The sequence below is a fragment of the Cryptotermes secundus genome, unplaced genomic scaffold (genome assembly GCF_002891405.2).
Source record: "Cryptotermes secundus unplaced genomic scaffold, Csec_1.0 scaffold17, whole genome shotgun sequence".
Taxonomy (NCBI): Eukaryota; Metazoa; Arthropoda; class Insecta; order Blattodea; family Kalotermitidae; genus Cryptotermes; species Cryptotermes secundus.
The window spans coordinates 1,157,333-1,184,680 of NW_019729207.1; the positions used below are offsets into that span (position 1 = coordinate 1,157,333).

At 46.2% G+C, this 27,348-nt stretch overlaps 1 protein-coding gene and 1 long non-coding RNA gene across 6 annotated transcripts in view; one reads left to right on the plus strand and one right to left on the minus strand.

Annotated features, from left to right (window-relative positions):
- The window catches only part of LOC111865352 (centaurin-gamma-1A), a 208,751-nt gene that overhangs the window by 122,020 nt on the left and 59,383 nt on the right, over nucleotides 1-27,348 (plus strand). For 2 of the 5 annotated variants that reach the window (XM_023853294.2, XM_023853295.2), the window contains exon 3: nucleotides 26,783-26,924. In XM_023853294.2, the coding sequence (XP_023709062.1) occupies nucleotides 26,783-26,924 (142 nt within the window). Of the gene's footprint in view, nucleotides 1-1,701; nucleotides 1,763-5,598; nucleotides 5,615-5,647; nucleotides 5,759-26,782; nucleotides 26,925-27,348 lie in introns of those variants that run through there. The other 3 variants (XM_023853297.2, XM_023853299.2, XM_023853296.2) reach the window with 3 other exon arrangements.
- On the minus strand, nucleotides 17,813-24,736 carry LOC111865354. Its single transcript, XR_002842970.2, has 3 exons — nucleotides 24,634-24,736; nucleotides 20,523-20,775; nucleotides 17,813-17,907 (listed from the first exon to the last, which is right to left on the minus strand). It is a non-coding gene; the product is annotated as an uncharacterized LOC111865354 (long non-coding RNA).

Below are 27,348 nucleotides of genomic sequence, written 5' to 3' on the forward strand. Positions count from 1 at the left end.
ATATATATATATATATATTAAACACTCGTTAATCCGGATTAATTGGTGGAGGTCGTCGGGTTTAAGCGGTAATCCGTATTAATGAAGCAAAAGGTAGTTCTAAAAGACAAAGTAGAAAACAAATAGGCCGGTCACGATAGCCGAGCGGTCTAAGGCATGCACTGTCTTCGCTCGCTCGGAATCAGGGGTCGTTGGTTCGAATCCCACTCAGGGCATGGATGTTTGTGTGCGTTTTTCTGTGTTTGTGTACAGGTAGAGGCCTTGCGACGAGCTGATCACCCGCCCAAGGAGTCCTACCGAATGTGTAAGATCGAGAAAAACCGAAGTGAACGGAGAAGTTAATGGAGGTAGGCCTAGGCCCACTGTGGCTGTAGTGCCAAGGGGGGGGGGAGAAAACAAATAGATGGAAAATTTAGTAATATTGGTACTGCTGATGAAAATAAATACAAAATGTCACTGCAAGAATTTCTTCTTTTGTCAGAATTTGAAATCCAGGGTCTCCATCCAGCTGAAGCCAATTTTGGATATTTTCTTGCGTGGTTTCAGTCTTTCAGGCTGTCCACAACACAACCTGAAAGTCCTTTTGCTCATGATTTCCATTTGTCTTTTTAAAGTATGTACTAAACTGTGAACACAAATTTTCATTTTTCTTATTTCGATCCGGTTTAACTGTAACCGGATTAGCGAGGGTTCACTGTATGTGAAATGAGCGTTTAGTTAAGAACAAGCTTATGACACACATTAAGAATTTTAGCGGCCATAATATGGGCATTACCGATGGGAGATCCTTGTTTAAATTTGCTGTTGGAAGTGCCCTGTATGACATGGGTTTGATACCGAGTTTTATAGCGATCGGTTTCGGCATTAAAATAATAAAGTCATTACTTGAAAAATTGAGGTGCTTCAGTGTTGGTATTAGTGATGGGAGGTTTTTATCAAGATCTGTAAGGGCGTTCAGAACTTGACATATATACACCTACAACAAATTTATCTAATACGCCTTATATTATTTATTTTTTAAGCGAGGGAGCTAGACTAAAAATGTCCCATACATGTCTCATGTTAACACACAGAACACATGTTACAGATTGGCAGGGTAATTTGACCCGCGAAACTGGCACATGCAATTACAGCCAATGTGACGCACAGTAGAATTCCGGTCGTAAGGTGAAGGTCATAGTTTTCCGATACGATCAGCACTGCGTAGCAACCTGCACGGGAGGGCTCGGTCGGTACGCTGGACGCCTCCCTTCGCAGTAGGTCCCGCAGTTATAACACACAGTGTGTTCCATATAGCGTGCGGAGCTAAATGCATTTCATACATAGTACGCGTAAATTGTACCATTACTCAACTCCAGAGAACAGACTGACGTCATTCCCGACAACGGGTTGCATGAATTTTTTTTCGGCCACTCGTTTAACCATCTAAAACCCAGTGGTTACTATATGTACACCCACTTAAACTCATCAAACTGCCCACAGTGTAATTGTGTGTTCCGTATGATTCTCACAATAAACAGCGACTGTTTTCCTAAACAGCATTAACCGGTTGGGCTTTGTAGCGGAGACGTAAAGTGTTTCCTGTGAGGTACGAACTGGATTTTATATATTGTGTAGGTGAATTTCAATCTTAGATTGTTAATCCAATGCATCCTTTGGTATGAGCTGAATTTATACTTCTGCAGATCCTTCGTGGAGCAGCTGACCGTGTGCTACACCTGCAGCCCAGCACAGTACATAGGTGGAACTGAATGTTTTCAGCGTAAGTGCATAAATACGACAATAATTGTTTGCTACATTTACGTACAAGGAGAGGTTAAAGTCATGCTGCGGCGTGAAGACTTATGGGAGAGGGTATATATAGCTCCACGGGTTCTTTCTTAACATCGGCATTAGATGGAGGCGAGTTGTCAGCTTCACGCCTTAGCCGCTTTACCCCCAGCTGAAGAGCCTCCTGTTACCCATTAAATAGGACACTGGGTGGGCCTCAGAGCCGCTCTGGGCGTTATGGAGAAGAGAGAAATGCCTTTCCCCTGCCGGGAATAGAACCCCGACTGCCCGGCCGTCCAACCCATAGCCTAGTCTCCATACCGATGAAATAGAAACAAAAACAAAACAAACTCCGTGGCTTTAGTCCGCAAGCGAACTATACCGACTGAGCGACCGCCGCTTGTCGGCGAAGTCAGTGCTAACTTTAGCGGATAGAGGGTGTCTCGTGGTCAGCGCAACTGATCTCCACGGCCGTTAATTTCGTTCTTCTAGACCGGATAGAAGCCAGACAGCGTTTTGAAAATGACTGAAATATTGCCTGGTGAATGAAGGCAAATAGAGAACCATTTGAATTCGGTACAGAATTGCCGAGTAGGCTGGCATAGCGGTAACTTTCTGGATTCGTATTGGGAGGTGCTGGGTTCTAATCTCGGCCGGGACATGGGTTATCCCGAAGGTTTCCGTGATTTTCCTTAGTCCCTCCAGGCAAAGGTTTGGGAGATTATTCGACCTGTCCATCACTCTTTCCTTCCAAATTCGTCCCACTTCATTTGTCATCCTACCATTCGATGCTGTTAGCCTAGCTACTAGCAACCTCATAAAATAACCCCGACACACAAATCGTTTTTGACCGCCATATTGTTGTAAGCTGTCGCAACTATCCTGATAACACACGCCGAATTTTGTGCCCAATTTGGTAGAGTGTCGTACCGTAAAATGAGGCAGGTCTTTATCACGAAATTGGGTACATCCGTCCTTATATTAAAACGTGTTTTAATGAGGTAGGGTGTAGCGGTGTGGACTGGATCCAGCTGGCTCAGAATATAGTTAAGTGGATGATTGTTCATGAACACAGTAATGAACCTTCGGGTTCCATAAACAGCGGGGAATTTCTTGAATAGACGGACTGCCATTGCACCGCGGAGTTTTTGCAGTTGTCGATTTATCGATTTCTGTTATCCTGGGCTTCGATTATATGTCGTATGAAGACGTAATTCTGAAGTGTGATGGATGGATGGATGAAGCGGGACAGTATGCATGTTCCCCAGCTTTGTCCCAGAATTCTATGCGCGTTGTGTGTGCGGGTGGGGATGGGGACTGAGCGGTTGTTTATTGATTTAACCAAGTTCGTGGGACGCAGCGGTATGTTCTTGCGTTCTTCTGAGCTTGTAATGTTTTCTCTCGAGCGAAGAAATGTTTTAACATGGAGATGATCATTTAATCCCTTGGGTATGCATAAATGCATCTTAAAAGCCACAGCCGCTACGATCAGATGCGCGGATAACAGTGCTAAGGCTCCATAACGAAAACTCTGGGCGTTACAGGAGTTTGACGATGTTGGATGACACACAGAATTACTGGGGTTTTGGACCGTTTCCATCGTTCGGAATTTTTGGTAATAGAGGACACGATGTTTCGGAAACTGGATCTGTTTCCATCTTCAGGTGAGAAAGGAAGACACCTACTCAGTTGGGCCCCTTAGAAAGAGCTAATTGAGTGATTGAGATTAGCTCTTTGTTAGGGGCCCAACTGAGTAGGTGTCTTCCTTTCTCACCTGAAGACGGAAACAGATCCAGTTTCCGAAATATCATGATCTCTATTACCTAAAATTCCGAACGATGGAAAAAGTCCAAACCCCCAGTAATTCTGGGTACAGGAGTTTGTTACTGTACTCGGAAATGTATATCTTCCCTGTAGTAGAGAAGACACTCTTTGTGATGTCCTGAAATTCACTCCGTACCCTTACCAATATGTACGGTAGCCACGACTGTGAAAGCGATGTGCATGTATTGCGGTTAGAGTTTTTGGGCATGATTCAAGTTCTCATTCCCGATCGTTTTAATTTTAGGTGAGTGAACTTGAGCTCCTTAATTTGACTGTTAGTCCTGCACTGTACATCCGCCACTGGGTTCCAACACTTCTCCATTGTGGAGCCATCAAAGAGTCGTTTCGGAAGTACCAGCTACTCTCTGTTTCTCCAATACCGCACGATCCCTTAAAGTGATATCAACCCCGGTACAGGTTAGGCTGCTGCAATGTGGAATGTCTGCTGAAAGCCAGAATTGGAAGCCAGAGACAGCTGTTGCTAGGGAACGGCTCTGTCAACACGCCGCGTTGCTAGACAGTGGCTCAGTAGCCGTCATGTGATCGCCGTGACAAGCACACAACAATTGAACTGTTGGAAATTTGACACAAAGGCTGACCGACCGACCGACCGTCGCAATGTGACTTTGACTTGACAGACAAGTAACCCGTGTGGCGGCGGGGCCGAATACCTCCACCGTGACCGTGCGAGTCGTAGGAGGCGACGAAAAAGGGAAGTCTCAAATCTGAGACAGTAAAATGTCCAGCAGCATATACAAAAGACAGACCCGTCCTCTCATCAGAGAGGGCGCCCCACAAAAACAAGACCGTAACTGTCAAACAGTGATAAATAGCTGAGACTTAACTGACTGACCATCAGTCGCAATGTGACTTTGACTTCCACTTACGGGACAGTCTTGAGACAGCAATGAGAAGAACAGGGGTTGATGTGAGATTGCCGCCAGCCTGCGAGGACGTGAGCCCGGGAGCAGAGGAACGTCCACTGATGAAGCCGTCATTAAGCAGCAGTCACATCACAGTACGCGGTGCCAGGTCAGCTCTTCAGCCGTTCCTTCCCTCACTAACCGCGGGATTTGGGTTTACATTTCCGCTGTTGTGTACATACGGCAACAGGATGACATTGCTGCGGGCAAGGCTATATTGGTATCCGCAACCAGTTTTGCAGCTTGCCAAGTATTGTTTGGTTGCGTCGTTTTTGACACTTTTCTGTGATCCAGGTCAGATTTATTGTGTGTACTGAACGAACAGGGTTTTTGATTAGTGTTAATTCGGGCTACGGTTGCCTGAACCCCTGTTCCATAATATTTGTCGCGGGTTCAAGGCCCGATGAGGTCATTGGATTTTTTCAGTTTACTTAATCCTTCCAGCCACACTATGGCCCTGGGGTCTACTCAGCCTCTAACTGAAATGAGTACCAGGAATGAATTAAATAATTTCCCTGGGGAGTAAAGCGCGGCCGGCGCGTGAGGCTGACAGCCTTACCGCCATCTTTGAGCCGATTGTCTAGATAATGTGGGACCCTCAACGTTTCACAACCATATGGACCTTCACGGCCTGTTACAGGGATGGCTTTACTTACTTTACTTTTTATTATCCTGTGATGGAGTGACTAGAGACGGGGTTTGAAGTGGTAATCGGATTTATTGCACACTTTACGGATCACTATCACACACAGACAGTGTTCTCAGTCACGGTCTTCACTGCGCTGCCTGGTAACGGCTTCCAACAGTGGACGTTCCTCTGCTCCTCGCACGCTGGCGACCATCTCACACCAACCTCCCACTCCTCTAATCGCCGTCTCAGTTACTTCTCTTCTTATTTCTGTCTCTACTACTTGCATGGTACTTCCTGCGTGCGAAGGTAGGTTCCTATTTGTCACAGAGATTAGACAGTTGTGGAGCGCGGGAGCTTGCAGCGCTTGCGCAAAAGGAGACTGAGGATGCGAGGGTCCCAAGCTGCGAAGCCGGAGTCCTTCCTGAGACAGTGAGTCCGCAGTGCGCGTTGTGTTCCCTGCAGTGGGGTGAGTGCACAGTGTCCGTCCGGTGCATTGTGAATCTCCAGAGGGTCCTGACAGTGGTGCCTAACTTCCGGGCTGTCCATTGTCTGAGGCATTTCTGTACACAAGACACCTTAACACCTTGTAGGATTTCAGGTTTTCACACCGGTGCGTATGAAAAGCTATCTTCTGGGATATAACGACATGTGGTTCGTTGAAATGCAAAGCCGACGTTTCGGAAGAACATATCACCTCCATCTTCAGGTCACGCTGGTTTCTTACTCAGCTTATTCTTCGACCCCAAAGATGGAGGCGAAATGTTCCTCCGAAACGTCATTTGGCTTTTCAACGGACTGCACGACGTTATATTCCAGGAGATAGACCTCTCAACATCTTATTCCTAACTATCACGGGTTCGGATTTCGATATGGGGACGTTCTCTGCTAACGGTTTTTCGTGGTTCCCCTCGCTACAGCCAGATTCCGGGATATTCTAACTAGGCCACGGCCACTTTGTTCCACATTCTAATTCATCATTCAGTAATCATCGCATCATTAGACACTGTGTAGTCTGAGCTAGTGAAGGCGTCGTTTAAATAAATGAACTCACTGGACGTTTCGGAAGTTCGCTTTGCCGTCGTCTTCAGGTGACCGATCGTCATTATATTGTCGAAGTCATTGCTTCTTTCGTTTAATATTTTCTTTCCAGCCTCTTATTGAAACGGCCTCAAGTTCTAGGCCAGCCGTCCCCAGTGGTACAGAAAATGAACAGGAATAACGTGGCCCTTTTAATAGGAACTGTTCATATGAGGACGGGAGTAGAAACGTCCTCTATATCAGATGAGCCTCAGACGATGGACCGAGTCCAGTCTGACTTCTGTATAGTTTGTTTCTTAACCCTTTAAAGCCCAGTGGTTACTATGCATCACAAGCTTTAACATACCAAAAGTGCATTCTGCCCACAGAGTGTATTTGTGTGTTCTATATGGTTCTCACAATAAACAGCGATTATTTCCCTAAACAGAATTAACCGGTTGGGCTTTGTAGCTGAGAAGTAATGTGTTTCCTGTGAGGCACGAACTGAACTCTGCATTCTGCCCACACAGTGTATCTGTGTGTTCTGTATGGTTCTCACAATAAACAGCGACTGTTTGCCTGAACAGCATTAACCGGTTGGGCTTTGTAGCGGAGACGTAATGTGTTTCCTGTGAGGTTGGAACTGAATAGATATATATTTACGTGAACGCCAGGTGTCTAAAACAAAGCAGGATTTCAGCACATCAGCCTGTACGCAAATGTATGTCGAAGATAGATGCCAAAATGACGCAGATGACAAATAACATGATTCGCATCTTCTGTCTGGTAGAGGAAAAGTGGAGGAGCTGGTCATGTTGTACCCAGTATTAATGCCTCATGGCAGTTATACTTCCACTTTGCAGCCAGACTTAGGATAATTTCCTATATTTCCATCAGGCTTATAAAATTATTAAGCGTCAATAAGTAATTGAAGAACATAATTAGTCGGGATTATCCGGTTTTTCGACTGTGTCCATCTTCTGGTATTCTAAAGAACACACAACGTTTCGGAAACTGGGTTTGTTTACGTCTTCAGATGAGAGTGTATGGTTGATTATACACTATCGTCAGAATGCTTTAAAATGTACTGTGACAATTAATGCTTTCAAGCTTGAAAATTCATCAAGAATAATGTTTAAAAAGTATTTATGCCTTACAGAAAACGCTATCCATTGCAGAGGCAAACCGGTTAATGTGTATTAGTGAAATGAAGGTTAAGGTCTGGTGGGGTGTGTAGTGACAGCTGTGTTTCAAAGCTCTGCGTGAGGCGTAGCCCCTTTATTGTGCCCTGTTACCCTACGGGGTAACCCCAGGTGTGTCAGTGTAGGCAGTTAGTAGCCGCCAATTGCGCTGGACGCATCCTGCTCACTGCGCAACCCGGTAAACACTACACCTCAGCGTTCGGTGTGACTGTTAGGCGTAGGGCTGATCTATTGGGATAGTCCTTCTGAAGAAGCGAATAGTGGTTCAGCTTGTCGACTCCCCCCATAATGGAATCCAAAGTTCAGTGTCTTGTTCACAAGATCCCATAATTGGTCCTTATCCTGAACAATAGGAACTTAGTCTACGCCGTATTTATTCAAGTCCCATTTTAGTATTATATTCTGATGTATCCTTATACCTTCAAAGTANGTCCTAACTACAAATAGCTATAGCACTGTCGCTATTTCCACACTTCACGGTTCACTAGAGCACACAGTCTAGTGTTCTCAGTTTGTTACTAGACGTTTCCTGGAAACGGCCCTAACAATGGCCATTCTTCTGCCTCCGGTTCAAGTCCTCTCTTTACAGACACCCATACAGAACTGACTGCTCTCTGACCATGTCGGGCTTATAACATCTCAGCAGGACCACACGTAAACACCCCCGTTTCCATTACATTGCAATTGTTGCATTATTAAGAATCTGCTGCCTAGCAACGGACATGTGTTTACCGAGCCGTTACCCACAAACCGTTCTGGTATATCCACCTATCTCGCAGTCATTGCATAGCAACGGCTCTACAGCCTTCATTGTCTTTAAGACCGTGCTGTAAATCATAGTTTCGCTTTGTCTTTAGACTGCCGCCTGTCCCAGTGCCCCAAGCCTGGCCCCCCTTCCTCTCGCGACACAGACCACCCCATCCACCGCGGTATATTAGAAAGTCACGCCGTGAGATCTGGCAGGACGAGATGAACACAGTCTTATGAGAAACGATGGCCGCGCCATAGCTCAAGCGGGTAGTCGCTGGCTTCCCACCGCGGCGGCCCGGTTTCCTGGTAACGGTTTCTAACAGTGAAGCCTTTTCACCTTTGATCACAACTCTCAATTGCACCGAGTAAATCTTCTCTTCACACACTAACTTTTGAGAGCCGAAGTTACTTTGCGACTGGCAGTTTACCGCCAATTCGTTCGTCTTGGGGACAAGCCCTTTGAGACTTACTACCAGCAATTATTTCAGCTGAACCCTTGCGACAGTATAATCCTTATGTAACCAGCGCCTGATGAGAGGAAGGCTCTGACGTTTACAATTGCTGCTGGTCCTCGCCAGCGCAGTAATTCTGTGGCCTGAGTCCCGCGGGACTCATGACTCCCAATCTGGAGGGCTAGGTTCCCGTATTTATATCCCCCCAGAAGAGGGTGGCCTAGTTGTGCCACGAAGCAGTGGATTCCCTTTTCGTCGCTTCCTACGACTCGCAGAGCTACGGTGGAGGTATTCGAACCTGCCTCCACACGGGCTGAAGAATTTCTAAACTTCTCCGTTGCTTATAACATTTCGGTAGAGACCTCACAGAAAACAGTTGTTCTGTTGCTGTACCATTGTTGCGTTCTTATCTGCTGGGGTTCCCACGTAATCGTCCATTTGCGCGCTGGCTGCTGCCTAGCAACGGCTGTTGTATCGTTTCGCCGTCGTTGCCCTAGCAACGGGTCTACGCATTACAATAGTTATCCTCACCTCTTGTCAGTGATTTTTCCTTTCTCCCATTCATTCTGCCCTTGAGAATTGTCCTTGAGGGCCTAACTCTTCTTACTTCGTCCTGACAGGTATTGGTTCGCTGACAGGTCCTCTGGCTCTGTCTGTCAGTGTGTTCGTTCCGCTGTGTCCATGATCCCAGAGTTGTGACGACTGTGCTGGCGAGGACCCAAATCGAATGGTGCACTTACCCGTCGACCCTGAAGATTGATGCAGTGTGTTCCTCCGAAACGCTTGTACCCTTTGCCGGACCACACAGTGCCATTACCCTGAATGACGGCTGGTGTTTTCTGTGTGTTCGGCCTTCCTGCATTGCTTGAGGTTAGGCCCGGAGTTACCCTTTTTTTTTGAGACGTGCAGAAATATTCAAATTATTGTGGATCTTAAAGAGAATGGGGGAGGTGGTGGACTGGATTCATTTGGCACAGGTAGGGACATTCAGATTACGTAAAACATGCTGGGAATTTCATGATGGCGGCTGCGTGGAATGCACAGTTAACGTACTGTGCAGTTCTGCTCTGCGGTCAGATAAATGGCAATTTACTTTGGCATTTGTCTTTTTCTAATTTCGAACTTAGTTCCCGTTAAACCTTACGAAGGATATAGAGGATCGATCGATGGACTGATTGATTTGGCACTGACTTTCCCCCGCCCCCCCCCCCACCCCAAGTCCCAAGTTCTGCTGTCCGATAAACATTTTTAGCGAGTTACAGTTGGAGGTGTCCGCAGGAACGCGCCAACAGCTTCATATCAAAGTATCCCGGCGTTATCATCCTATTTTAAGCAAAATTTTAACGTGTCGGTTTAACTCGTCAATTTCGGGTTTTATGAAACTCCATTTAGCCCGGTAGACTTCTAAACGGGTTCTGACGATTGTGTATAACACTCAGATTTACTGGGCTTTTTGGACTTTTTTTCTTTCCATCGTCAGATATTCTAGAAACTAGAAAACATAAAGTAAGTAAAAGTAAAGTAAAGGTATCCCTGTAACAGGCTTTGGAGGCCCATAGGGTTGTGAGATGTTGAGGTTCCCACATTCTCTAGACACTCGGCTCGTAGATGGCGGTAAGGTTGTCAGCCCTACGCGCCGACCGCACTTTACCCTCAAGAATATTCCAAGACTATTCCTGGTACTCATTTCTGTTAGAGGCTGAGTCGACCCCAGGGCCATAGTGCGGCTGGAAGGATTAGGTCAGATGAAATAATCCAATGACGTCATCGGGATTCGATCCCGCTACCTTCCGGTTTGTAGCATTTTTTTTATTGCTAGTGGTGTGGGACTAAGTCCCTTGTACTGCGGCCACTTCTGGCCTATTGTACCAGCGCCAGATGTTAGGTGAGGGTGATTATGGAGCAATTGGTGGAATGAAGATTGGCAGGGGAAACCGAAGTACTCGGAGAAAATCTGTCCCAGCGCCACTTTGTCCATCATAAATCCCACTTGACCAGACCTGGGATCGAACCCAGGCCGCCGCGGTGGGAAGCCAGCGACTAACCACTTGAGCTATGGCGCGACCTACAGCTTGGAGCATAGTGCCTCAACCAACTACGCTACCGCGTGCCCCAACTAGAAAACATACCGTTTCGGAAACTAGATTTGTTTTCCGTCGTCAGGTGAGGAGCCTGGTCTGAGGTGAATCTGACAAGGCTTATCCAGTGGCTGAGGTTAGCTCTTTCTAAGGGACCCAACTGGGATAGGTTGCTTACCCCCTTCACCTGAGGACGGAAACAGTTCCAGTTTCCGAAACGTTATATTTTCTAGCTTCTAGAATACCTGACGATGGAGAAAGTACAAAAAGGCAGTAATTCTGAGCCCATTTAGCCGGTCTGGAGTTGTAACTTGCGGATATAGAAAGAGAGACAGTTTCTGTGCCATGAAGTGACAGCGACGTTGTGTGTTGCGTAAGTGCTCCAGCCGACATTCTGCCTGTCTCCTTTGTGTAAAATCAGCTAACCCTGTCCGGCAATCACACAAATAATGTAACGAGTTTTATTTGCCCTGCCTTTTCTCTTTAAGACTTTCTCAGTTGAAATTAAATTTGTCCACGAGGGTGTTATGTGCTTCCCCTGTACTTTACACCCACCTGAGCTTCAGTTCATAGTCTGTTTCCGTCCCTTCCCTCCCAAATTGCAATCTGCGTTACTCTTCTTTCGTATGTTTTTGGTTCAAATCCAATTCAGCAGATAGGCAAGTTGAAGCGAACTAGGGTGGAGGGATGTTTCATGTTGACAGAGCGAAGTGTCAACTGTCATAGCCAGCGTGACAAGCAAACACTCAAACACTGACGTTTCTCTTTGCTCTGGTGTCAGAGTTCAGTGCAAATTGAGAACTGCAATGAGTGAGTGCCTGACTAGAGCACAGAATTGTAGATTGTAAGAGCACCAGTCCCTCTACACATTTTTCTGGGAGCTGAATACATTTTGAGAAACTGCCAGTCGTTCAGCTACTCAAGACTTTCCCCCCAGAATTTCGTGGAAGCCGAAGGTTCATAACCTTGTTCACAAGAGCGTGCCACTGGCTCCAAATTCTGAGCCAGGTCAATCCAGTCAATTTCACCCTATCCTATTTCTCTAAGATCCATCTTAATATTCTCCTCCCATCTACGTTCAGATCTTTCTATTAGTCGCTTACTTCTTCCCAGTGCGTGTTACATGCCCTGCACGTCACATCCTCCATGATAACTTATGAAGCTCCTCATTATGCAGTTTTCTCCAACCTCCTGTTACTTCAGCTCTCTTCGGTCCAAATATTCCCCTCTTCTCAAACACCCTCAGTGCGTTTGACTCTCTATGTTTTTAATTCGCTTGGTGGGGGTCCAGCTGGGTCCACTCAGCACGGCGGCCACTGATTGGCCTATTGTAGCCTGCCCCGGGTGATTATGATGAAGAATTTGGTGGAATGAAGATTGACAGAGGAAACCGAAGTACTCGGAGAAATCCCGCCCCAGCGCCACTTTGTCCACCACAAATCCCACTTGATCAGACTCGGGATCGAAACCGGGCCGCCGCGGTGGGAAGCCAGCGACTAACCGCTTGAGCTATGGCGCGGCCGGCGCCTCTCTTAATATCAGTTTTACACCCATACAAAAGTAGAGGTAAAGTTATAGTTTGGAATATTTTAATATTTACGTTTTTAGACGGCAGACGATAGGACAAGAAAGCTTCCGGACTGAATGGTAGCAAGCATTATCAGAAATTAACTTCCGATCTCGTGAATGGAATTTCGATTTGCTGCTGTCGCTGCCAAATACCAGAACTGTGGCACATCCTCAAACGGTGCATTGGGTGGGGGGGGGCGTGATCACAATGCTTTACCACTCGCTTCATCTGCATCCGAGAGTGAGCCGGGATAGCTCAGTCGGTGTATTGTCTGGATGGCCGAGGTTCGATTTCCAGTGTTCAGACCGGCTCTCGGGCCCACCCAGCCTCCTAGCCCGTGGGCCTGGGGGCCCTTTCCCCGAAGGTAAAGCGGCAGGAGCGTGAAGCAAATCACTCCCGTCTACTGTCGATGTCAAGAATGCATAGCTGTACCTCCGCTCCCTCTCACTTCATAATGGCGTGATGCTTAATTAAGCACAGGCACAAAGCGGCCTCCGTAGTCTAGAGGTAACGTTCCCACCTCATGACTCGTAGTACGCTGGTTCAAATACCCGGCGGAGGTCGTCGTTTTTTTAAGGGCAGAAAAATTCAGGGAACAAGTCCTCCGGGAGGGACTTTAAGCCGTGGGTCCCGTGTCGTAGCTTTACGGCACGTAAAAGAACCTCATATCTCCAAAGGAGGTCACTGAGCCAAATTAACGGACGTTTCCCGCCCAACAGCAGTCTCTAATACCTCTGGTAGATGGGGGAAGCATTACAGATACCTCTCAGCTAGTAGACCCGGTCTCGCTGGCTTGGCGGGACTGATGGTAAGCTCCAGTACCAGTAGGATATAGAGACTGGTAGTAATCATAGAGGGAAGCACAATGGACCAATACAGGTCTCAGTGCATGGGGAAACCCACCCTCTCCAATAACTAACTAACTAAGCACAGGCACAACTTTGGTCTTTACATTCACTAGAGATTTCTGACTTATTTCTGCAAATATAAAAAAAAATACATCTGAAACCTCTGCACCAAGGGAGATGAGTTTGCTGTTGGTTTTTTGAGCTTAAATTGCTTAACGAAACTGTATTTCAAGGAAGTTCTTTTTATAGAACGATTCCTTCCTGCATATCTTGAGAAAATGAAAGCTTATGTGTTTATCATGGCACCTTAACCCGTCTCAACGGCGTGTTTCATAAATCCCTCCCATGAGACTGCGTGTCTGTGTACCCTATCGTTGCTACGCATCGGCTCGGCAAAAGCTTTACCGTGGCAAGGAAGACACACGCAATAATAGAACAGTTGTTGGACGCATCATTTTCTGTACGGTCCGTGTCGTACGAAAGGAACATAGGCATTTAGCTCTTCCAAGAACTTATTGTTAAAATATTGTAGCGTTTACAACCGTTTCTGTGCAGTGGGCGAATAAACAGCTGTTTTATGCAACCCGTTTCTAGGCAACGGCTCTTTGAACACGTTCCCGCGGGAACGAATACTCACATAGTAATGGAGGTACTGATGGGAACGGTGTTTTCCACTCGGTCCGTACAAAGTGGTTATAAGGAAGACAGTTGGGGCGATCTTCTTATTAGTCAGTTGAAAGTCAGCCTGTCAAGAGAAGGCTAGGTAGAAGGTAGGTGTGAAATGGCCTGAGCCTGGCAATTATCAGTTGAGAGTGAGCTCGGTTCGGGAGTCTGTGAAGGTAGAACCTGAGCGCGTGAAGGTGAAGAATCTCCACTGTTAGAAGCAGTTGCCACGGTACGACTTCTGAAAAAAGATGTAGCGGGTGTTGTGTAGTGATTTGTAAAGTGTGGAGATAAGCACTGGCGCTGTAATTAGTTGTTGTTCGACTTGTGTGTTTAAATGGTCAAAATCGAGCCACCAATCCAGTCCCCGTCTATAGCCACACATATCGTGACAGTATAATGTTAACTCGCAGAAGTTGTCATAAAGCTGTAACAAATTCAAATATACCATTCTGCATGGATCCTAATTTGTGACGTGAGGTTTATGACCCAACATTTCTGCTACCTTTTGGCCAGTTACTGAAATACTGACTGATTTCCCAGGTCGCCATATTAGACACGTTTTCCCTGTCCCGAGGAAGGGAGGAAGGGCCACATTCCCCAGAGACGGAAGGTGCGCCCCCCCCCCCTTCCCTGCCTNGGTTCTGTGGACGCCGTGAAAGGGGAGAACTTTCAGCAGGCGCGGGAGAAGTAGAGCCCAGGGGAAACAAGCCTTTAGAGCAGTGTTTAAGGGGAAGAGAACCTACAGGATAGAGGCGTTTCTCCTCTCGAATTGGAAAAATCGTTACGAAAAAACCCAACTGAAAAAAAAGAGAATCGTACTCATTGGGTCTTGTATATATAGGGTGTTTTCGATTTTTATCACAGGCTCCTGTCACCGGCCTTTAAGGTTAGTGTTGCACTGCGCATAATTGAACTGGACGTGCTGAAGTCTGTCTCGTATTTCCGTGTTCCTGGGCCTACCGAATGGACAGGCAACTTTTAAGGGAATTTCAGAACTGTAGTCCGAAGGCTGAAAGCAACGCTCCTATCAAGTTCATGCAACTTCGCGCTGCAGGGGAACGCGAAATTCTAGGATAACATCTTGGTCACATTTGCCGTCACAAAAGTGACGAATGGCCAACGTAATTATAGAAGCCTTTGAGGTATGTTCAGCTGAACTGTTTTAACGTAAAGGAGAGGCAGGAAGGAAGGGGCAATATTGACAATGATGCAGATAGTTAAAAAGCAATGGTAAAGGGATATCACGCTGTAACCGAATATGGGATAAAATGGCTGTTCGTTGGGGCACCTTTTTTTAAAGTAATACGTTATTAAATACATGGCAACTGTGAAGTGTACGAGTATGTGTCCGGCATTCCTGCCTGCATGAAATTTGCAACCAGTGCCCCACTAGATCTCTCAAATACTGGGCAGTATGATCCTCTATGGAATTGGGGCTATTGAGCAAAATAATTACGAAGTAATGAACAATTTTCCTGCCGACGTTTAAATCTTGAAAAATAATATTATATTTGAGCATCCTGTTACACTCACACAATATATATGAGACAAACACCATCTTAACACACACAGAGAGAGCCTACACAGAACAATACCTGAACAGCGATATAGCACTATAGCAGCACTATAGACATAGGGCATGTACACTGAGAAAATTTTAATTTTAAGAAATTGGAAAAAGAAAAAGAACAGAAATTTTATAGACATTTTAACTTGAATTAAAGTTTTAAAAAAGTGCCAATTTTAGAAATCAAATTAGCGCGTGTAGGTTAACAAAGATTTTATACAATTAGAAAGACTGGTGATTTTAAATTTTAAACTACGGGCAGTGTAGCAGCTACGTAAGAACACACACCTGATGATGGCCATTTAGGGCCGAAACATGTAGTGTGGAGGAGGGAAAGAAGAAAGAACTACAGTTAAATTGTTGCACTTAAGACGGTGTTTGTCTCATATATATCTTGAAAAATAAGTGAATTTTCTAGTGAATCTGCAGTACTTGAGACAGAACATGAAATTGTGGTTTGAAAATATTGTGGAATATTTGCTCAAAGCAATAACTGTGAAGTCGCAGAAGCGGCAGTTGCTAGGTAACGGCTGTGTAACACGCAGTAGAGTAACTTTTGGAAAGTGGTGTTTTCTGTGCGGTTCGTGCGTAGACTGTAGCTAGGATCGGCTGCCATTGCGGGACAGTCTTGAGACGGCAGTTAGAAGAGTAGGAGGTTGGTGTGAGATGGCTACCAGCCCGCATGGACATGATGCCGGGAGCAGAGGGACGTCCGCTGTTGGACGCCGCTACGAAGCAACGGCTAGTGAAGACGTGTGCTGCAGTTAAAATAGATTTTCGAGCGCGTAACTCGGTGAGACTATCGTAGTTATTTGTAGTTACGAGTGTAAGCGTCCACTAAATATGATTACTGACCCAAACCGCGTCTGTAGTCGCTCCATCATGTGGCAGTATGCAGAATCTTGGAGCTTGCCAGCCCGTGCGAACAGTTTCCGTGGAGTTGCATCACATACGGGCACCAGCAGCGCTTTATTGCTTCGTGATGTGTGTAGCTTGGTGATCACTGGTGCTGTGACCTGTCTGGAAACTTCTCTTCACCGCTGCGTCCAGACCAGGAGCCACCCACCCTCCCTCGCAGTGGGTGCGGGGGGGGTCTGTCTTTTGGTGTAAAGCTTGTAGCTGGCCCCTCATCTCCATCCAGCTCCGAGGTTAAGAATCCAAGGAAATGTGCCTCTGTTCCCCAGTACGCCTTCGTGGCTTGGTGCAAGGAGAATTTTATGAAAGGGGAACCTATCCCCGTAACCGGTCGTGGAGGCTCCCACATTTTCTAGACAGTCGGCTCACAGATGGCGGTGAGGTTAAGTAAAACTATCCCTTTAACAGTCCGTGGAGGTCCATAGCGTTGTGAGACGTGGAGNAAAGGGTAAACCTATCCCCGTAACCGGTCATGGAGGCCCATAGCGCTGTGAGACGTGGAGGCTCCCACATTTTCTAGACAGTCGGCTCACAGATGGTGGTGAGGTTAAGTAAAATTATCCCTTTAACAGTCTGTGGAGGTCCATAGCGTTGTGAGACGTGGAGGCGCCCACATTTTCTAGACAGTCGGCTCACAGATGGTGGTGAGGTTAAGTAAAATTATCCCTTTAACAGTCTGTGGAGGTCCATAGCGTTGTGAGACGTGGAGGCGCCCACATTTTCTAGACAGTCGGCTCACAGATGGTAGTGAGGTTAAGTAAAGCTATCCCTGTAACAGGCCTTGGAGGCCCATAGGGTTGTGAGACGTCGAGGCTCCCACATTTTCTAGACAATCGGCTCACAGATGGCAGTGGGGTTAAGTAAAGCTATCCCTGTAACAGGCCGAGGAGGTCCATAGGGTTGTGAGACGTGGAGGCTCCCACATTTTCTAGACAGTCGGCTCACAGATGGCAGTGAGGTTAAGTAAAGCTATCCCTGTAACAGGCCTTGGAGGCCCATAGGGTTGTGAGACGTCGAGGCTCCCACATTTTCTAGACAATCGGCTCACAGATGGCAGTGGGGTTAAGTAAAGCTATCCCTGTAACAGGCCGAGGAGGTCCATAGGGTTGTGAGACGTGGAGGCTCCCACATTTTCTAGACAGTCGGCTCACAGATGGCGGTGAGGTTAAGTAAAGCTATCCCTGTAACAGGCCGAGGAGGTCCATAAGATTGTGAGACGTCGAGGCTCCCACATTTTCTAGACATTCGGCTCACAGATGGCGGTGAGGTCAGCCTTACGTGCCGGCCACCCTTTACCCCAAGGAAGATTCCTGGTACTCATTTTTGTTACAGACTGAGTCCACCCTAGGGCCACAGTGCAGCTGGAAGGATTAGGTCAATTCAAAATCCAATGACCTCATCGGAACCCGCGACCTTTCGGCTTGTGGCACTGTGCCTCAACCAACATCCTTACCTTAACTCCGAAATGTTATGTAACCAAGAACACTGTTGCACTGAAGTTTGCTTTTAAGCCAGTAGAGAAATCGTACCCCCAATTTAAGACAGAAGTAGTTATAGTTCAGTGTAAAAGGGGCATAAGGAATGGAGTAGAAAAACAGCTGAGCGTTATGCGTTTATTTATTTCTGCAACATTTTACATTTCAAACTGTCTTCTGATTCTTGCTCCGTCTCTTTCTGTGTTTTCCTCGAATCACCTACAATGCAGAGTGACGTGAATATTAGTTTCATACATTTTAAGTCCATTCGGTGGCCCTCAGAGGGCAATGTTATCGCCTTTCGACGCATTTTTAAGCCAACCAATACAAGCTTTATATTCATGAATTCTGCAGAGAGGCATGTCTCGCTATTGACTGTCTTGTTAAAGTGCGAGGTTTGAGGGTTTACGGCGTTCACAGTCAGGAATGTTTTGTGGGAAGTGACGCGGTGCAGTCTGGTGAATACTCGCCAAGCGTTCAGCTGTCACGGCTTTACTCGTAGCTTCTACCTGTCTCTAAATGCGGACAATTTTAGGGCCACATGTACCCATTTGTTTCACATGCGCCCCAATATTTGTCCATACCCCCGGCTTAATGTCCTGAAAATGGAAGCAACGAATGTAAATATCACACTACATGGCGTCACATACAAGAAGGTTCTAGTACCCCTTTTTACCTTTGCGTTTTTATTCAGTTGTTCAGTATAGAGGGGGTGGGTTTCCCCATGCACCGCGACTAATAGTCTACTGTACTCCCCCCTTTAATTTCTACTGTCGTCATTCCCGACCGATACTGGTGCCCGCTATCTCCCCTTTCAGCCAGCGAGGTCGGCCCTCTACTGTCAGTGGTACCCGATAACTCTCCCCTTTCTGCCAGCGAGGTCGGCCCTCTAGTGGCATTGGTACCCGATAACTTCCCNCGTTTTTACACGAACAATGATTTTTGGGTAATGACGCCGTGTAGTCCGGTATTTCACTGGTGTATCGGAGGAACCTATTGCCTCCATCTTCAAAATCGAAGAGTGACCGAAGCAAGATAGCAGGAAGAAGGAGGTTCTGCTTGCTGCTTGTTCTTGGTTGCCTATTTGGCTCGCTATTCTGCCGTGAAGATGGAAGCATTACGTTCGTCCAATGCATAGGTGAATTTGTGTCTGACTACGGCCTCTCATCCCAGAATGGTATCGACATGTGGGTCTCCATACTAGAAAGGGCAAGAAATGTTTGTACTCTACAGCTGAAGGCAACAAGTTGCCGAAACGGCAGTACATCTCTACTGAACTGCACAGCCTCACATCACAGAATATACCGCACTGAGAATGTCCTCCGTGGTGAGAATCCCAGACCTCAGCAGATTCTGTGTCTGATGTCTGTACTGTACAGCGTGACATAGGTTCTCGGTAAGTCCGCTGTTCTCTTGTCGGTCCGCGATTCAGAAAGGACCATATCAGATCGTTGTATCTCGCAGGAACAACTCATCTCCATCTGGTTCCGAATGCGTGGAGCTATACCGCCATTCCCTAATGCGTATTCATGGCATGGTACTTAATTAACCACAGAAATTACTTTATCTTAACTCCGTTGCAAGGTTGCGACTTCAGGATTCGACATTTGGAGTTGAAACGAAGAACTTGCTATAAGCTACAGTCTTTTTGCTCGTGGTCGGACTTACTGCGTCACATACAGGCGAGTCGAAGAGACGGCTACAGGACCGTAGTATATTATCGCGTATTTAGTGACTGTAGGCGGGGGTTGGATTGGTAATTGGATTTATGGGACTCTCGACACCATACCTACAATTGATTGTAACTGTTTCACTAATTTACGCACTCTACAATTCACTACGGCACACACTATGTCTTTTCAGTCTGCTGTGTTTTCGCTAGGCGTTGCCTGGGAACGGCTGCCAACAATGTAGATTCATATGCGTCCGTGTTCACGGGCTCCTATCCTCGCTGGCTGGCGACACTCTCGCATCTCGCTGCTAACCACTCTGCAGAACCCACTGAAAGTCCAAGTCACATTGCGACTGACCGTCAGTCAGTAAGTGTTGGTGTCGAGCCTCATCTGGGGCTCATGACCAGGTATTTATTACTGTTTGGCATTTACGGTCTTGTTTTGTGGGGCGCCCTCTCTGACGAGAGAACTGGTCTGCCTTTTGTATATGCTGCTGGCCCTTTCCAGTGCAGTCGTTCTCGGATCTGAGTCCCTTGGGACTCGGACCCTAGAAAGACTGCGCTGGAAAGGCCAGCAGCATATACAAAGGCCAGTCCTCTCGTCAGAGAGGGTGCCCCACAAGAACAAGACCATAACTGTCGAACAGTAATAAATATCTGGTCATGAGCCCCAGATTGGACTCGACATCAAGACTTACTGACTGACCGTCTATCGCAATGTGACTTCGACTTTGACGTGAATAGTTCGGTTGGAAGGGAGCCGCCATTCACAGAGAACTTGAATCCAGAAACAGAAGACTATCTACTGTTAGAGGCCGTTACCAGACAGAGACTGAGGGCTGGAAAAGAATTAGCGTGATTTTGTGAAGTATGGAAATAATATTATAGTTATTTGTAGTTATGACCTGTAAGTGGTCAGTAAATCCAATATCCAATCCAAACCCCGTATGTGCGGTGGTTACGAACACTTGTACGTTCTCGGCTATAACACCGTGTATTTCAGTGAAAGTAGACTGACATTTCGGAGAAACACGTCGCCTCCATCTTCGGAGTCGAAGAATAAGCCAAGCAGGAAAAGAAATGAAACAGCGTTATATCCCTGAAGGTAGAAATCTTCTGTGATTAATATTCATAAATATGTTTCGGACAGAGGGCCTCTTACCTTATGATGGAGCGGGTTAAACTGGCACAGGCGGAGTGTAGCAGTACGTGCCCCCGCAGGACGTACTGCAGCAGAGTTGCAAAGGCGAGGCACACGGCCGGCCAACCGTGCATATTATTGCGCAGGATCCCAGTCCTTGAGGCTTCGGACAGCCTTCCTGCGCGCGCAGCGCAGCCACACACAGCAGGAGCAGTGCTAGGCACATCGCGGGCCGAAACTGGGCCATGTCGGGCGGACTTGCTAGTCGATAAGGCTGAAAATGGCAGTCATTGCGGATTGTGAGACAGACTGATGTGTATCTGAACTCCTCTACCTTTGCGTTCGGCCTAACAGAGCATTTATCGTAAAAACAGTGAACATTGGTGCTTTGTACTTATTTTTATATATAAGTATGTTTATATTTAATTTTCTTAGAAGAAATACTCGTAAATTTTGCAACCCACGGTAATGTGTTCGGTAACCTAACCCAACCCAACCTTTAATCTGCGGTCTACCTGGACATTTACACTATAGAATGCGATTTACCAGGCGCTATACTGCGATCACATTACCGTGGGTTGCAAGATTTATTTCTTCAAAGAAAGTTAATTATAAATATATATTTATGTACTGCCGTAACAGGGGGGTTAAGAAAACGGTTAAATTACTTCCTCGGCCGTTGCTTCATTGGCTAGGTGCGCGCAGTTCACAGGGCTTGTCAGGAGGGCGCAGGTGCGAAATGCGGTAAGGAAGGAAATCGCAACAAAACTCCACATTCTCACCCTATGCTACCCTATATTAGTTATAGACAATCAATATACAGCTATATACATTATAGAGAGCCGACTGGTGTCGGATTACATATTAGACCTTTCTAGGCGATTCTTTGGACCTCATCTTTGCCTTCCTTTCACCCAGTTGCTGGTCGCTAGTCTCCTCTTTTCCCTATTCTACTCATTAGACCTTTCTAGGCGATTCTTTGGACCTCATCTTTGCCTTCCTTTCACCCAGTTGCTGGTCGCTAGTCTCCTCTTTTCCCTATTCTACTCATCCATGTATCTGCACTACACCTCTCTCATCCCCTGCATATATATACAGGGTGTCCCAGGAGGAATGTGCCAAACTTCGGGAGGGTGTTCCTTATGTTAAAGTATGCCGATATAACCCAAAACACCTATGTCCAAAGTTGAACGGTTACGGAGATAATGGCCAGAGAAGTGTCAAACTTTGACCGGGGTTACACACTTGTTGATTACAAAATAGATATTAAAACTGGCAGGAATATGTGGATTCTGTAATGTTAATAATGTACGTAACATCAAACTAACTTGTGAGTGACGGAAAGCCATAAAATTGAAGTACGAAATACTCGCTCGCCATGTCATAATTGTCCTTAGGTTTCCAAGCACTATACATGACACATGACTGGCGAGCGATGACGTAATATGGCTGCGCTATAACCCGACCACATAACTGTAAACGTACATTCACAGGAAATCTCTTTTGGAATTTCGTTTCCATTATCTCATGTGGATTATTATGGAACCACGTATGCACATTTCGTAAATTATTTACACCATCCAGGGTAAAAGACGCCTCATCACTGAATAAAATGACGCTTAACAGTTCGGGATGAACTTTTTATCCAGTGGCACAAATCCATACGCTGTGCATGGTCGCCTGGTTCCAGATGTTGTACCATTTGATCATGGTAAGAATAACTCTTCATGATGTAAAGTTTGCCACACCTGAATACATGATACGCCGATGCGAGAGGCGATTCTACGAGTGATAGACGCGGACTTCACTGAACAATATCAAGAATGTGCTCTCGTGTGTCTATCATTCGTACATCCTGCCTTTCAGAGTGCACAGAAACACTTGCAAGAGAACCAGTATCACGCAATGTCTGGTGAATTCGCGTAAATACACTTCGAGATGGAATCCATCGATCGGGAAAACGCCTTTGGTATTCTTAAACAGCAGCACGTGCATTGCGACCGCAAAATCCACACACAAAATGCATATCACAATATTCCACGTGTGAAAACACAAGAGGCATTTCAGCAACTCATCACACAACTAATTTACCACCCATTCACGACCCCGCCGCAACGTAATCGGTAGGTTGCGCATGAGATCACGGCTAGTGTGACATCACCACACTCAAGTACAAACAGATAACAGTCACAGCTGACTGTCCACAGTGCGTGGACCTGCAAGAAGACCACACTTTTCTCGGGCCATTATCTCCGTAACCGTTCAACTTTGGACATAGGTGTTTTGGGTTATATCGGCATACTTTAACATAAGGAACACCCTCCCGAAGTTTGGCACATTCCTCCTGGGACATCCTGTATATATACACATATATACATACATATATCTTTACACACCCCTGCAGCGATCTTCCCTGCATCTAGGCACACCCTCTGCAGTCTCTGTATTACACATGTCTACCTCTGTATCCCTCCGATGAGTCACTCTTACGCCCTGTACACTTCGTAACGTTCCTAACTCATGTCCCATTGGAGGAGTTACACTTTAATAATATCACAGTTAAATAGCATGGCGATGAGAGTAGTTCCACTTACTTTGCGCTGAGACTGCAGACGGACGGCGTTGCCCGGCATCCAATCGATGCTTCTCCCTGCATAGCCTCCGGCTACAACTGCCCAAAATTACTGTTTGAATAGTCCCGTTACTAATTTGCTCCTCGGGTTATGTACCTTTATTTTTGCTAACTCATTACCTTCCCGGAGGGTGCAAGTCCACCTACAATGACGTTATGTCCCAATGTGGCTGGCTCACGTTGGCTGGGATCCTTGGGGGTGGACACGCCCCTTGACGGCTAGTCCATTTGGCTAAGCACTTTTACCTCCAAACGTTCCACAATCACTCAAGGTAGATTTTGTAGAGCTAGCATTTCGATATACCTTCAACGTCATTCTGCTGACAGGACATCCCCGCGTCACGGGCCAACGTCTGTCTGACTCCATACATAGAAATTCTTTGAAGTTTCTTAACCCTTCTCTACATTCTCTTTAATACTTCTTACTGGTAATTCCCAAAATACTTATTCTATTCTAGCTAACATTTTCCCCTAAAATAAAACAAAATTAAATACTCTTTTAACATGTTACCGGGAGTCGGCCTTCAGGGCACAACAATTTATATATAAATATATAAAACACCACTGTTCATTGTTTTTTGTGATAAATGCTTTGTTATACCGCAAGCTAAAGTAGAAAAGTTCTTGTAGGCCGCACGCTAAAGTACAGAAGTTCAGGTAGGCCGCACGCTAAAGTACAAAAGTTTAGGTAGGCCGCACGCTAAAGTACAAAAGTTCAGGTAGGCGGCAGGCTAAAGTAGAAAATTCAGGTACACCGCACGCTAAAGTAGCACCCAATATTATTGTGTTGGACAGTTCCCATTTTCTTCACTTCTTTCGGAAACAGGATTTGTTCCGTCGGGGCATATACAGTAGGGGGGTGGGTTCCTCCTCGGTGCCGACCGTTACAAAGAACCGCTCTCGATCCCTGTACAGGAGCTTACTGAAATAGATCCAGTGATCGAGACAAACCTGATGACGGAAACAGTTTCGGTTTCCGAAACACTGTCTGAAGGAACTCGAGGCAGTGGACAGTATACAGAACAAAACATGCCAAGACTAAGTTCATCTAATAGTACTTACAGTAGAAGAACCAGACGTATACGCTTAGCTGAGTCGTGTCTGCGCAAGACTAAGTTCATCTAATAGTACTTACAGTAGAAGAACCAGATGTGTACGCTTAGCTGAGTCGCGTCTGCGCAAGACTAAGTTCATCTAATAGTACTTACAGTAGAAGAGCCAGATGTGTACGTTTAGCCGAGTCGCGTCTGCGCAAGACTAAGTTCATCTAATAGTACTTACAGTAGAAGAACCAGATGTGTACGCTGAGCTGAGTCGCGTCTGCGCAAGACTAAGTTCATCTAATAGTACTTACAGTAGAAGAACCAGATGTGTACGCTGAGCTGAGTCGCGTCTGCGCAAGACTAAGTTCATCTAATAGTACTTACAGTAGAAGAACCAGATGTGTACGCTGAGCTGAGTCGCGTCTGCGCAAGACTAAGTTCATCTAATAGTACTTACAGTAGAAGAACCAGACGTGTACGCTTAGCTGAGTCGTGTCTGCGCAAGACTAAGTCACTACTAGACCACGGAACGCTTATTTATATCAGGGTATCTATCAGTGACTTATTCATACCGAGATGTCCTTCACGCTTTCCGCTTCGCCGCTGTTTTGTTGTTCTGCTTTGGGAGAATCCCCGCTCGTATCATGCTTATGATAATTTTAGAACGTAACATGTTTTTACATAAGTTTTGTCGTTTAGATAAGTCAGGTCGAGGGCTGGCTTCATTTGGTCTCACCGTCAGGGTGCCCAGTGCGGTGTCGGCCTGTTCGATGGAATTTCAAATTTTTCTTGGGGGGTGGGGGATTCGTGGTGTTTTGCCTCGTGCGAGGGTTGAAGCCTGTTGCTTTTTTTATGTAAAGGGTTTCTGCTGGCGAGGGCCAGCAGAAATGCCTGACTGCTGTATGGTACAGCCTGTGTGAGGCGTACGCAAGGGCAATGACGCCTTCGCGGTCAACATGAATGTGACAGCGTTTCTCAGCTGGTGGTCCGCGGGAAAGCTGTCAGCGGACACACAGGTCTGATAATTCTGGTTAGCTATGTATGTATGTGTTTTACTTCAGCTACAGAAATCGTTTCGAAACTAGCGACGTTACTAGGTTTTGTTTCCCTGTGTTTCTTTGTTGTCATTGTTCAGATCTCCTAATGGGGAGCTTCATAATTTGTACTTTTCTTCCAGTATAGTTAGAATGATCAAGTCATGGAGGATGAGATGGGAAGGGCATGTAGCACGAATGAGGGCGAAGAAGGAATGCGTATAGCATATAGGTGAGAAAGCCAGAAGGAAAGAGACCACTTGGAAGACCAAGACGTATGTGGGTGGATAATACTAAAATGGATCTTAGAGAGATAGGTTGGAATGGTATGGATTGGATTGATCTGGCTCTTGTGAATACGGTAACGAACTTGAATGCTCCATAAAGTGTTGGGACGCTCTTCAGAAGCTGTGTGATTGGGCGGCTTCCCAAGAAGGGCTCAGCTCCAAGGAGTCAGTGAGTATGGGTAACATTTTTGTGATTTTGGAATCTGTACTTTTCCTCCGGTCGACAAAATGTCGGCCCCGAGCATCTAATCGGCAAAGTTGTCCCTGTGCTTAATTAAGTGCCACGCCTTGAAGACGTATGGGGGAATGGGTGTACACATCCACGTATTCTTTACTCCGGCACTGGATGTAGTTGAGTGGTCAGCCTCACGCTTCGGCCGCTTTATTCCCGGGGAAACAGCCCCCTGCACCAAATGGATAGGAGGCTGGAGGGGCACCACAGCCAGTCCTTACGCTGTCAAGAAACTAAGAATCTCTTGCCCCTGCCAGTAATCGAACCCCAATTTCTCGGCGGTCCGACCCGTAGTCAGTGTCTATATTGACTGAAATATCTCTGCTTCTGTTCGGATTTGAGAGCTGCATAACCTCACTCTCCGCTGTATAAGTTAAGATCTATGTGCCAAGTTAGTATTACGTAGCGGTCAGTCACGCTTTGTGTTTCGGCCATTTGGCCATCATCAGGTGGAAACCAACACAGCGCAATCGGCTGCCGTTTGGTAGATATTATTGCCTTACGGTTGCGTAAAAATGAAACTGGCCTAATAATACAAAATATATGTTAATTTACACAAGAATATAAAATAATGTATATCACAGTATGTATACATATTGTCACGTGATTTAATGTGACTAGAGACGAGGTTTGGATTGGTAATCGGATTTATTGGACACTTAGCAGAACGTAACTACAAATAGCTACGACAGTCTCGCTGAGTTACACGCTCCAAAGATCACTGTAACTACTTGTACAGCACGCATATATATTGGACACTTACAGAACGTAACTACAAATAATTACGACAGTCTCGCTGAGTTACACGCTCCAAAGAAACTACAGCACACGTAAAATCTTATCTCAGTCTTCACTAGCCGTTGCTTGGTTGCGGCTTTCAACGTCGTACATTCCACTTCCTCTGGGTTCCAGAACTGTCCCAGGCCAAAGTGACCAGCTTCTTATTCCCACGACTGTAACTCTCAACGTAACGAAACCCACAAGAGAGCATAGTGTATTCTTAATTCTGGACGGATGGTACTTATTAACTACACTGGACTCTCTCTGTTGCAGTTCACGGCTTGGGTGGACGCAGTCATTTTTGTCTTCAGTCTGGAGAACGAGGCCAGTTTCAACGCCATTTATACTTACTACACGAAGATGGCGCACTTCCGCAACTCCGCCGAGATTCCGCTTATTCTTGTGGGGACGCAAGGTAAGGCCGAAACGTCATGCACATAACCCATCTGCTTCTGCGCTGACTATGAAGGTCTCACTCCGTGTAGTCCTATAGGTGTTACGTTTTGGAGGAACGTGGTTTCTGGATGTTCAGGATTAAGATAGACTTTCTCCGACGTTTCGGAGGAACGCGCTACCTGGATGTTCAGGGTTGATGATTAAGCGAAGCAAGCATCCAGCAAGGAGCAGATAACAGGCAGACCTCTGCTTACTGGGCTGCTTACTACTATTCGATCCTGAAGATGGAGGCAGTACGTTCTTCCGAAACATCAGTGAACTTCTACCAGGCTACACGGCGTCACATCCAAGAGGGCAGTACTGTTTATTTGCTAATTGAGTTGTACTACAAACTGCATAGAAACGTTAATTATTAGGGTCCCATCCCGTGTTATAAATTGGTA